This window comes from Misgurnus anguillicaudatus, chromosome 19 (genome assembly GCF_027580225.2).
Source record: "Misgurnus anguillicaudatus chromosome 19, ASM2758022v2, whole genome shotgun sequence".
Lineage (NCBI taxonomy): Eukaryota > Metazoa > Chordata > Actinopteri > Cypriniformes > Cobitidae > Misgurnus > Misgurnus anguillicaudatus.
In genome coordinates, this window is record NC_073355.2 from 15427923 (window position 1) to 15439130 (window position 11208).

At 35.3% G+C, this 11208-nt stretch overlaps 2 protein-coding genes across 3 annotated transcripts; both read right to left on the minus strand.

Moving 5' to 3' along the window:
- Positions 1 to 3437: 3437 nt before the first annotated feature.
- On the minus strand, positions 3438 to 5880 carry LOC129431502 (intercellular adhesion molecule 4). Of its 2 annotated transcripts, none has more exons than XM_055189428.2 (5): positions 5743 to 5880; positions 5063 to 5326; positions 4645 to 4980; positions 4168 to 4404; positions 3438 to 3924 (listed from the first exon to the last, which is right to left on the minus strand). In XM_055189428.2, the coding sequence occupies exons 1-5, from the start codon at positions 5804 to 5806 to the stop codon at positions 3833 to 3835; spliced, it is 993 nt and encodes a 330-aa protein (XP_055045403.2). In that variant the 5' UTR covers positions 5807 to 5880; the 3' UTR covers positions 3438 to 3832. The 2 variants fall into 2 exon arrangements, with proteins under 2 accessions (XP_055045403.2, XP_073713118.1); XM_073857017.1 differs by having other exon boundaries at positions 3870 to 3994.
- Positions 5881 to 7365: 1485 nt separating this feature from the next.
- Positions 7366 to 9636, minus strand: LOC129431509 (intercellular adhesion molecule 1-like). Its single transcript, XM_055189442.2, has 5 exons — positions 9389 to 9636; positions 8645 to 8905; positions 8218 to 8541; positions 7741 to 7980; positions 7366 to 7481 (listed from the first exon to the last, which is right to left on the minus strand). Exons 2-5 carry the CDS (start codon positions 8799 to 8801, stop codon positions 7411 to 7413), a joined length of 792 nt encoding a protein of 263 aa, XP_055045417.2. The 5' UTR covers positions 8802 to 8905; positions 9389 to 9636; the 3' UTR covers positions 7366 to 7410.
- Positions 9637 to 11208: the final 1572 nt, after the last annotated feature.

An 11208-nucleotide genomic window follows, 5' to 3' on the forward strand; every position in this document is an offset into this window, starting at 1 on the left:
AGCCTTTAATGGAGAAGTTGCAGTAGAGGTTTCAGTAGCATGCTTATTTTAGTACCAATATAACCAATGAGATTAGAACTTTTTGGAAGTAACCAATGTACAAATAATATCAGACAATTAAGTGAGTGTTGTTAGTTTAAGATCAGCTGGCACAATTACACAACATAATGTGAGTTAGTCATGAATAAAAAATGATGAATTATTTTGGACTAAATCTCACAAGCTTTCGAGTGCTCTTAGTTGGGTTATCTTAATATTGGTTCAAACTAAAAAAATATTCAACAAAGAATAAAAAACAATTGACCTGTGCATATAGTCTACTGAAACGTTTACATAAGTGAAGTCTAATATGTTAGACTGTAATTCTTAAATATCAGTATGATAATGGGACAGCAATAAGGCTCCACGATGTATTTAAAAATGCAGTGTGTGATATTGACATCTAGAGGTTAAATTTGGTACCGCAGTCTTAATTCAAAATATTGGAGACACATTTTTTCACTGCCCTCTCCTCCTCAGACACAATGCTCACATGGGTTGCCAGACACCTACAGGAGCGGTTGATGAAAAGCATTGAACCTAAAGTTTATCTGTTAAATTTTACATTTGTAATGTTTTTGTTTTTTGCAAATAACAAATCCACATTTTGAAGGTTGCACCCTCCGGAGATCACATGAATGGACCATATGCAGTTGCATTAATGGGCCATGCAGTCTTATTTAAGTAGGCCAGGGTTAGGCAACATTGGTCCTGAAGTGCTGCAGTCCTGCAGATTTATATTTCTCAGAGCAGGTACTCTTATATGGATTAGGTGTCATTTGCAGGAGCTCTCTTGGTTAAAAAATTGATTAGTGATTATCCTGTAATTTAACTATTAAAATTAAGTCATATCTGCAGAACATTTTAATGTGTCCAGGTAAAAAGTTAAAGTTGCATAGCATATTCTCCACCTCAACCGTGTACTCTGCGCTGAGTCAAATCAACCACACTGTTAAAGCAACACCAAAGAGTTTTTTTTACCTTCAAATAACGTTTCTAAAAAGTTTCAGTCGTTCATCCACTTGAAACAGGGTGAACGGCACTTTCACTTTCGCTTTGCAGCCCTCTAGCCTTAACTGTCGGGTCGCGGTCCTGTAGTTCGAGTGAAAACTATAAACTTGCTTTACGGCAGACTTACAATCCAATCAGAGCCAGCTTTGCTGCAGTAGGCTAAATTATTTATGACAGTGGTAATGGACAATTCTGCTTCCAACCTGTAGGGGGAGCAAAGAGCAAAAACTCTTTAGTGTTGCTGTCGCAGGCATTTTGGACCATCAGACTCCAGTCAGCATTTTTAAAGAGAATATACTAAAGTTATAATTTTTCTGGTGAAAGAAATGTTTACAAATTACATTTTATATGTTTGATTGAGGTAAACTTTATTACAGCACATGTAATGAGAAAAATAGCACATGTATTGTTATATTATATGTATTGTTTGCATGTGTTTTTAATGTGGTGTGTTTGACTTCAGCCAGAAAGTAACAAAATAAATAAATAAAATTAATATTAAATAAAACATATATTAACCATTTATAAAGTAAAAATAATCTAATGTTTTAATAAAAATGATCCTTTGGTTCAAATTAACAACCCAACTTGATAGGTCAAGTTAGCCAAGCGTGTGTTCTGTCCTATATTTAGGCCAAGCAAATGTATATAAATAAAAATATCTCAAGATTATTGTCGGAGTTCAAAAATGTTCAAAAATGTTGTCCGTTACTGTATCCCTTAGCCACAATTTCTTCCTGCAGGCCAAAAACATGCAGGTTAGGTGAATTGGAGATGCCAAATTTCCAACTTGATTAACTTGTATATAGATTTAGTTCTCACCATGAGAATATAGCAGTAGATGCTGGAATGGCATTAAGAATAAAACAAAACAAACTAAAAAACCTATAAAAAGTAAAAAAGAAATAGTTATTTAAAAAACGTTTAAATTCATTTGGCCAACCAAAAATTGTTCTTCTATGGGATCGCTATTTTGTACCGTTATTGTTTTAAGTGTTTCATTCTGAAGAAATATATCCTTGTGCAATCCTTTACAAATCAATGTTAGTTCAGTGTCACTGTAACTGTCTGGTTTAAACAAATTGTCAAGGCCAATTCAACATATTTTATCAATTTAAATATACTTTCAGTCTTTTGATGATGAGTTGGATGAAAACTCAAGGTCATATTAGTACCACCTTGCTATCTGTGCAGTCATCGTGGTGATGGTTATTGAGGTCGTCTTCTGGTTAGCTAACCTGTATATCTTCCTCTTTTTAAGAAATGAGAGCACCAGTAACCTTTCTACTTTCCTTCTTTTGTTTACCACAGCAGTAACCCCATTTTGTTAAAATGGTTCTTTGTCGCACTATTAAAAAATGCAGCTTGAAGTTTAAACAACTTGTTTATGCAAGTTAATTTAACCTATTATTTTAAGTTTTGACTTGTGATAAGTGGACATAACTAACAAAAGCAAGTTTAAATTGTTTAACTTAATTTGTTAAGTTAACATAACGTATAAATATATGTTGATATTTTTTACAGTGCATGCCTTCTCCCTGATCCATTTCTTAATTTTAAAATAAAATAAAAGAAAAGATTGGAATTTTGAATGGATGTAAATTGATTGAATGAAAACTGAATATGATATTATCATATTGTAAAATTGGTGTAGGTTTGTGGTTGACAAACATTTTTAAACAAGATTAAGTGTTATAAATAGGATGCACTAGCATGGATTTATGTATGATAATTGTCCAGGCCAAACATTACTGTGTTTTGTTTCCAATCCTACATCACATGTTAATAAACAGACAGAGGAATTAAAACTGAACTCAGTTCTTCCATGTCCAATGCACCGTGCTTGACCTAAAAAAATATAATTAAGCGAATTTGTAATATTGATGCTCTTTTTCACAACAGTGAATCTTGCTTCATTGCTACTGGATTTGCAAATGGAGAAAAAAGAAAAAAATAACTTCATAATTTTTCTGTTTGCAACGAAGAGCTTATTCGCATTTTTTTCCGCAACAAAGTATTTTGCTTATTTACATCTGTTGTTAACTTATGCACTGTAAAAAGTCCTTGTTGCACTTACATTTTTAAGTTTAATAAACTTGAATTTTCAATTTATTTCAACTTTCTTGACAAGGAGGTGCTTAAAATTATATAAAAAAAATTGAATTAGCTTAACTTATTTCAACTTTAATTTGATAATTTATGGCAACTTCTCAAGTCAAGAAAGTTTAAATAGTTTGCATTTTAAGTTGATTAAACTTAAATATTTTAGTGCAACTGCGGTTGGCTCATTACAACTGTGGTACAAATTCCCTTTATGCACCTGACTTAAGATACCTGGAATAATTAAAACCACAACATCTTAAGTTTAAGACTCCATGTGAAATCTTTTTACTACAGTATATTTTATTAGGGTATAAAGGCTGAAATATTCTTATATTCATTGATGCTGCAAGTCCAAACTCCAGGTGTTGAACAGTGCAAGATCAAAGTGTGTCACAACCGCTCTTGTTGTGAGGCAAGTGTGGATCAAACTCCTGACATGGTGGGTATATATAAGGAACAGAAAAATGATGTAATACATTGCTTAGGTCATAAATAATTGCTACAGTGTTACACATTCACAAGACTTCAATGCAAAACATTTACTGATCTTAAAGCAAGAAAGTGAATCTTTATAATAAAAATAAAAGCATGCATATCAAACTAGCGATTTACAGAATAAATCATTATAATTGTTTTTTACATTTATTTTAAATAAAGAAGAGGAAGAAAACTTTCAGGACTATTCATTTGTATCTTCCTCACACGACAATCCCAAACAAGCAACCAGCAGTGGTAGGAAAATAAGAGAACCCATGAATGTGTGGAGACTTCCTGTGAAAGAAAAACAGAAAATGATGTCACAAATGCTTTTCAGCAGCAGTACTGGGCTGTTCAGTAGGACCTTGAAAGGTAAGACAAATTCATAATATCAGCTTCAATGATTTTGCTTCTGTGCACGTATGTGGAAAATCACGACTAACAGTAGACCAATAAAAAAGATACAACTGTATTGTTTAGATCCATAGTTTTACAGATATCAGTGACAACAGACACATTTTTTTATTCATAACACACCTGCAAAATTGACGATAAACACTTTGTCGGAGTTTCCTAGAGTGTTTGTAGCAGTGCATATGTATTTTCCTGGAGTCAGTTTAGAGGATGAGAGCACTGGTGAATTGTTCCTCTCTTTCAAATGCTCTGAGTACCAGGAGTAAGTAGCAGGTGGATTTGCTGGTACTGTACAGTTCAGAGTGACGTCTCCATCTGTTTTGTTGATGATCTCCACTAAATAAATGTGTCCTGGTGAATCTGGGGAGGGCATACATTGACCTCTTAACACACTTAGTATTATACTGTAGTATTAATTCATATACTAATCATAGCCATAGCAGAAATTCATTATATAGTAGCTAATTAATGCATAGTATAGTTAACCGTTAACCATTCCAATACTTCAATCACAACAGAAGTGATGAGATTGCACATTACATTGGTTGTTTTTAAACATGCATTTAACATATCTTGAAAGTTAAGACAGAGTATACTTACACAATACTGTAATCTGAATAGGTTTTGATGTAATTTTAGGAGGAGGTTGAGGTCCATCTGCTCCCAGTTCCAGTTCTGCTTCACATCTGTATTGAGCTCCATCATCATCTCTGACTGCAGTAATCTCAAGTGTAGATGTAACATTCACGGGAGTCTTGATGGTGTCCTTGGTGGTGTCATTGAAAGTCTCAGTATACACCTCTGTCTTTCCATTAAACCATGTCACAATGAGACTTTTAAAAGGAGCCACATTCACAATGTTACACTGAAACTCATATTGGAAGTACTCCTCCATTAGTCGATTCACTGTGTTGATGGAGACACTATCTGGAGTCTCTGTGAAAGAAGATTTTAAAAGCCTGAAATTACATCAATAAATGTAGATATTATATTCTGTAATTTTTTTGTTCAAACTCACTGTAAACTGTGATTGGGAGAGAAATTTCACACTGTGTTGTCCTATTGTAGTTTATGTAGCAGTGTGACCGTATGTCCCATCGTCTCAGGTTAGACACTCTCCAGGTGATCAGTTTGTCTTTGGTCATGGGTACTCCTCCTACAGTGGATTCCCAGCCCATCCCATCATGTGTGACATCAGTGCTACAATCCACTGAAACAGAGCTGCCGTACTCCACAACAACACTCGGTGGCTTGAGCTTTAAAGGACATTCACTTTGTGTACCTGTTAAATATAAAGATTAAATAGTGACGGTTTACTCAAATATAAAATAAACTATGGTGATACATTTTAAGTTCGGTTATGTTAATGCAATATACTGTACTGTTACCAAGAAATACTTGGAGCAAGTTCACATGTTGCATAAGAAATGAGAGAAAACACTTATATCCCTGATTCCACAAACAATGCTTTATTCAAGACTAAAACACATGTTTGAGCTACCAGTTTTTTTTTTTTCTAAAGAATGTTTATAAAAGATGCTTAAATGTCTTAATTTAACTAAGCTCTAATCCTGACTTTAGCTCAGCCCTCCCTGTGAAAGTAAGCCTTCAAATATTAATTGTAAACTTTATTATAAAAAGTTCACTGACACCACCAGCTGTTTATATAAAAAAATGAATTTAAGTCAACATACAAACCTGTGAGAGTCACTAACTGAGAAAGCACCGAGAGATAAACAACTCCAAACAAACTTTGAAGCATGTTGTGTGTGTTTAGATTATCAGACTAAAAGTGAAATTTAACAGGATGTGTAATAAAAGATCACTCAACGTATCTTCACTCAACTGAGATCTGTAACGGTTTAGATTTAACTTGAGAAAGAAGTTAGAACAAACCCCACCCAGCCTAGTGACTTCAAATCAACTCATAACAAACACAAACTTAAGATTTATTGTGATACATTTTGTGATAAATGTCTATTTGACTTGTGAGACATCACGTCAGAAAGAAGATTTGTCTACTAAATCACGCGTGTGGATGCTGGAATAGTTGAGCACTTGTATTTTGTTCTGACAGCTGTTTAGAAGTTAAACTTATCCATTTAGAAAATAACTCTGCAAGTTATCACTTTATTTTTCAGATAGAGAGGCAAACGTGAAATATTGCAGCTTTTGGATGGATACACCCAACAGTATTCATCTATTGCATTTAAGAATTTGTTTTTCTTTATTATTGTAGTATTTTCTCCAGAAAACGAGTCATCAAAATGAAAATTTAGAGACAGGAAAATGTCTAAAATTTTATTGATTTGAATGACCAGCAGGTGTTCACCATTAATGTCTTAATCATCACTTCATTATCTCATTAACTTTAACACTGCTTCAGAGTTATATTTTTAACACCAGTCTTTTTTAATACAGATCTTGGTGTGGATTATATAAACACCAAATAGTGTTGATTTAACACTGGTAGAGTTAATTTAACACTGGGGATTTTCCTGTGCACTAAAGCCCATTTAAGTGATTTATATTACAGATCAATTTAAGAGGATTATACTTAGGCCATATAATAAAAACTGTACATTTCACTCACTATATGACAATGTGATCAAATAAATATATTCAGAGCAGCAAGTCGTTTATTTTCCACTTTGTATGTTAAATCTTGCTCATCACCATCAGAGGTCTCACCATCCGTCTCCAGTGCCTTTGGCCTGGATGACGACTTCTTTTAAACCAACGGTGGTGTTTAAATGAGAGGTTGTCTTCTGGTTAGCCAATCTGTATATCTTCCTCTTTTTAAACCTTTCTACTTTCCTTCTCTTGTTTACCACAGCAGTAACCCCATTTTATGTTGCACATCTGTTGTTCGAATCATGTTGGCTCAACAACATAGTTAATGACGTCACATAAATGTTGGAGTTATGACGTCTACTAGGCTAATTTATAGATTTTAAAAATCATATTATTGCTGTAAATGGCACCTAATGACAAGTTTTGATTGGTTTCATGGCATTTTGTTTAATCGCAGTGCTTCATAGCAGCAAGATCAAAGTGTGTCACAACTCTTTTTCTCAACAGATCTGGTGGAGCAAGTGTGCACCAAACTCCTGACATGGTGGACCAATATAAGGAACAGGAAAATGATGCAATACATTGCCGTAGGTCATGAATAATTGTTACAGTGTTACACATTCAATGCAAAACAGTTACTGATCTTAAAGCAAGAAAGTACATTTCTATAATAAAAATAAAAGCATGCATATCAAACTAGCGATTTACAGAATAAATCATTATAATTCCTTTTAAACATTTATTTAAAAAAAAAAGGAATAAATCTTTCAGGACAATTCATTTGTATCTCCCTCACACGACAATCCCTAAAGCAACCAGCAGCGGTAGGAAAATAAGATAACCCATGAATGTGTGGAGACTTCCTGTGAAAGAAAAACAGAAAATGATGTCACAAATGCTTTGTCTCTACAGTCCAGAAAACTCTGATAGTTAATCTATCTTTGATTGAAACAAAAATCATTAACATGCAGGCCAGACACTTTTCAGTAGGACCTTTCCACATCACGATGTAAAAGATAATGTAAAAGGTAAGTGCTCATGGCAAATGCACCCATGTGAAAAATCACTACAGCAGACTAGACCAGAAAATAAAAACAGATACTGTTAATTTTTTTAACGCACCTGCAAAATTAATAACAATAAACATTCTGGTGAGAATGCCTAGACGGTTTGTAGCAGTGCATGTGTAGTTTCCTGGAGTCAGTGTAGAGGATGAGAGCACTGATGAATTTATTGGCCCTGTCAAATGCTCTGAGGACCAGGAGTAAGTAGCAGGTGGATTTGCTGCTACTGTACAGTTCAGAGTGACCTCTCCATTGGTTTTCGTGATGACGTCTACTACTTTAATGCGTTTTGGTGAATCTGAGGAGGACAGAAATTAACTTCTATCTATCACTGGGTTTTACACTGTAGTATTAATTCATACACTAATCATAGCCATTGCAAAAATACAGTATATAGTAGCTAATTAATGCATATAGTATAACAGTTATCCATAACCATTCCAATACTTCATTCACAACTGATGAGATTGCACATTACATTGGTTGCATGCAAAAAAAATCATACAAGTTGAGCAATGAATTAGAGTGTACTTACACAGTACTGTAATCTGAAAAGGTTTTGATGTCACTTTAGGAGGAGGTTGAGGTCCACCTGCTCCCAGTTCCAGCTCTGCTTCACATCTGTACTGAGCTCCATCATGATCTCTGTCTACAATGAATCCGATTGTAGATGTTTCACTCACTGGAGTCTTGATGGTGTCAGTGAAGGTCTTAGTATACACCTCTGTCTCTCCTTTAAACCATTTCACAGTGAGATTCTTAGCAGGAGCCACATTCACAATATCACACTGGAGCTCATACTGTGATCCCTCAGTTGTTGGTCGATTCACTGTGTTGATGGAGACACTATCTGGAGTCTCTGTAAAAGAAGATTTTAAAACTTGATATTACATCAATGAATGTAGATATTATATTCTGTATTTCAGAGAATCAAAATTAATGACAAAAGCATGGAAACTCACTGTAAACTGTGACTGGGAGTAAAGCTGAACATTGTTCCTTGTTGTAGGTTATATTGCACACTGGCCGTACATCCCATTTTCTCAGGTTAGATACATTCCAGGTGATCAGTTTGTCTTTGGTCATGGGTACTCCTCCTTCTTTGGCTTCCCAGCCCATCCCATCATGTGTTTCATTAGTGCTACAATCCACTGAAACAGAGCTGCCGTACTCCACAACAACACTCGGTGGGTTAAACTTTATAGGACATTCAGCTTGTGTACCTGTTATGAAGAATGGAGTGTGACGTTTTATAATCACAGTAGCCTACTCAAAAAAAAAACTTTGATTATACTTTTTAAGTTCAGTTATGTTAATGCAATACACAGTTACTAAGAAATGTTTGGAGCAAGTTCACACGTGGGAAATGAGACAAACACTCCCTGGTTTTACAAACAATACCGTATCCTAGACTAAAACACGTGTTTGAGCTGTCTCAACTGAAAATATCTTGCACTGACAGATCTTAAAATATCCCTATGCCATTGATTTGTCTCAAGATAAACACCAGTAGTTTTTTTTCTTCTAAAGAATGTTTATAAAAAAGGTGTTTAAACATCTTCATTTAACTAAGGTCTAATCCTGACTTTAGCTCAGCCATCTCTGTGAATGCCTCTGTGAAATATTTATCGTAAATTTTACTATAAAAAGTTTACCGATACCACCAGCTGTTTATATAAAAAATGAATTTAAGTTAACATACAAACCTGTGAGAGTCACTAACTGAGAAAGCGCCGAGAGACAAAAAAAGTCCAAACAAACTTTGAAGCATGTTGTGTGTGTTTAGATCAGACTAAAAGTGAAAGTAACAAGAAATGTTATAAAAGTTCACTCAACGTATCTTCATACAACGTATCTTCACTCCACTGAGATCTATAACGGTTTAGATTTAACTTAAGAAAGAAGTTAAGCAAGAACAAACCCCACCCAGCCTTTGATCGAGAAGTTGCAGTAGAGGTTTCAGTAGCATGTTTATTTTTTTTATTTTTATTTATTTTTTTTTTTTTATTATTAGTAGCATGTTTATTTACCAATACGCACAACCGGCGCAACGTCATAGAATGTCTCTGAACAGGTTCACGCCCACTTTTGGGGGAAATCGCACTAGACGTTCCATTGACTTCCATTCAAAATAGCGGAACAAAGCAACCTTCGTACACAGCCGGCAGGCGTAAATAACTTATGAAATCACTCAGATTAAACACGTTGAGTAATTATCTGTCCACCCTGCCGGCCATAGAGCGCGAAAGATACATTAACACATTTAATTTGGTCAATATAAAAACATGTCTCTTTCATTCTCCCAGCATCAAATTTGTGTAACAACGCTCCCAATTGGCCAGAGGTGTCTTACCCGGACATTAAACACGTACCTCATCAAGTCAACAGGGAAGCAAGTGAATGATTTTACTTCGTATTTGAAAGTTACTTCGTATTTATTTATTATGTCTTTATATTTAGAGTAATGAGTGCACTTTTCCGTCCAGCCATACAACTAACTGGCTTAGCGATATTTTCAGCAATCACTGGATGGCGTTGTTACACAAATTTGACGCTGTGAGAATGAAAGGGACATGTTTTTATATTGACCAAATTAAATGTGTTAATGTATCTTTCGCGCTCTATGGCAGGCAGGATGGACAGATAAATACTCTACATGTTTAATCTGAGTGATTTCATAAGTTATTTACGCCTGCCGGCTGTGTAAAACCGTTACTTTGTTCCGCTATTTTGAATGGAAGCCAATGGAGGCGCTGCTTTTTTAACCCCCGAAAAGGGGCAGTGACGAAATTTACAGTCAAGTTCCCGGATGTGCCGGTAGTCCGTATAGAGACAGAGCGCAGCGCGTCATAACCTGAAAACCACGCCCACCGGGGGAAAAGCAAATCCAACCGACTCTCCATTGACTTTGTATTGCGAGAGGCAAAGTGTACAGCTAACAAGCCAAAAAAACCAAATACGTTTTTATAAGCTGTCGACCCCAAAAAACGACCGTTTAAAGACACAAAAATGGATACAGGCAACTTTTCATAGTACTTCTATTAGTAGAACTGCGTCCACTAGGGGGAAACGTAGTCGGCGATCCACTTTATTCTCCTTAAAGGCTGGGTTTTACGGCTCGACAGCTTATAAAAACTTATTTCTGGGTTCTTTGGCTTGTTAGCTGTACATATTGTCACACAGCAGCTTTTAGGCATTATTCACTTTTTTGTTATGAGCCAGAAATGACAAGGAGGCGGCTTCTCGCAATACAAAGTCAATGGAGACGGTTGGATTGAATTCCCCCCCGGTGGGCGTGGTTTTCAAATTTGCATAACTGTGCTCTGTCTCTATACAAAGTCAATGGAGACGGTTGGATTGCTTTCCCCCCCGGTGGGCGTGGTTTTCAAATTTGCATAACTGCGCTCTGTCTCTATTAAACCAATAAGATTATAACTTTTTGGAAGTAACCATGTACTGTCATACACAAATGTACAAATAATAATATCAGAAAATTAAGTGAGTGTTATTAGTTTAAAAATAACTG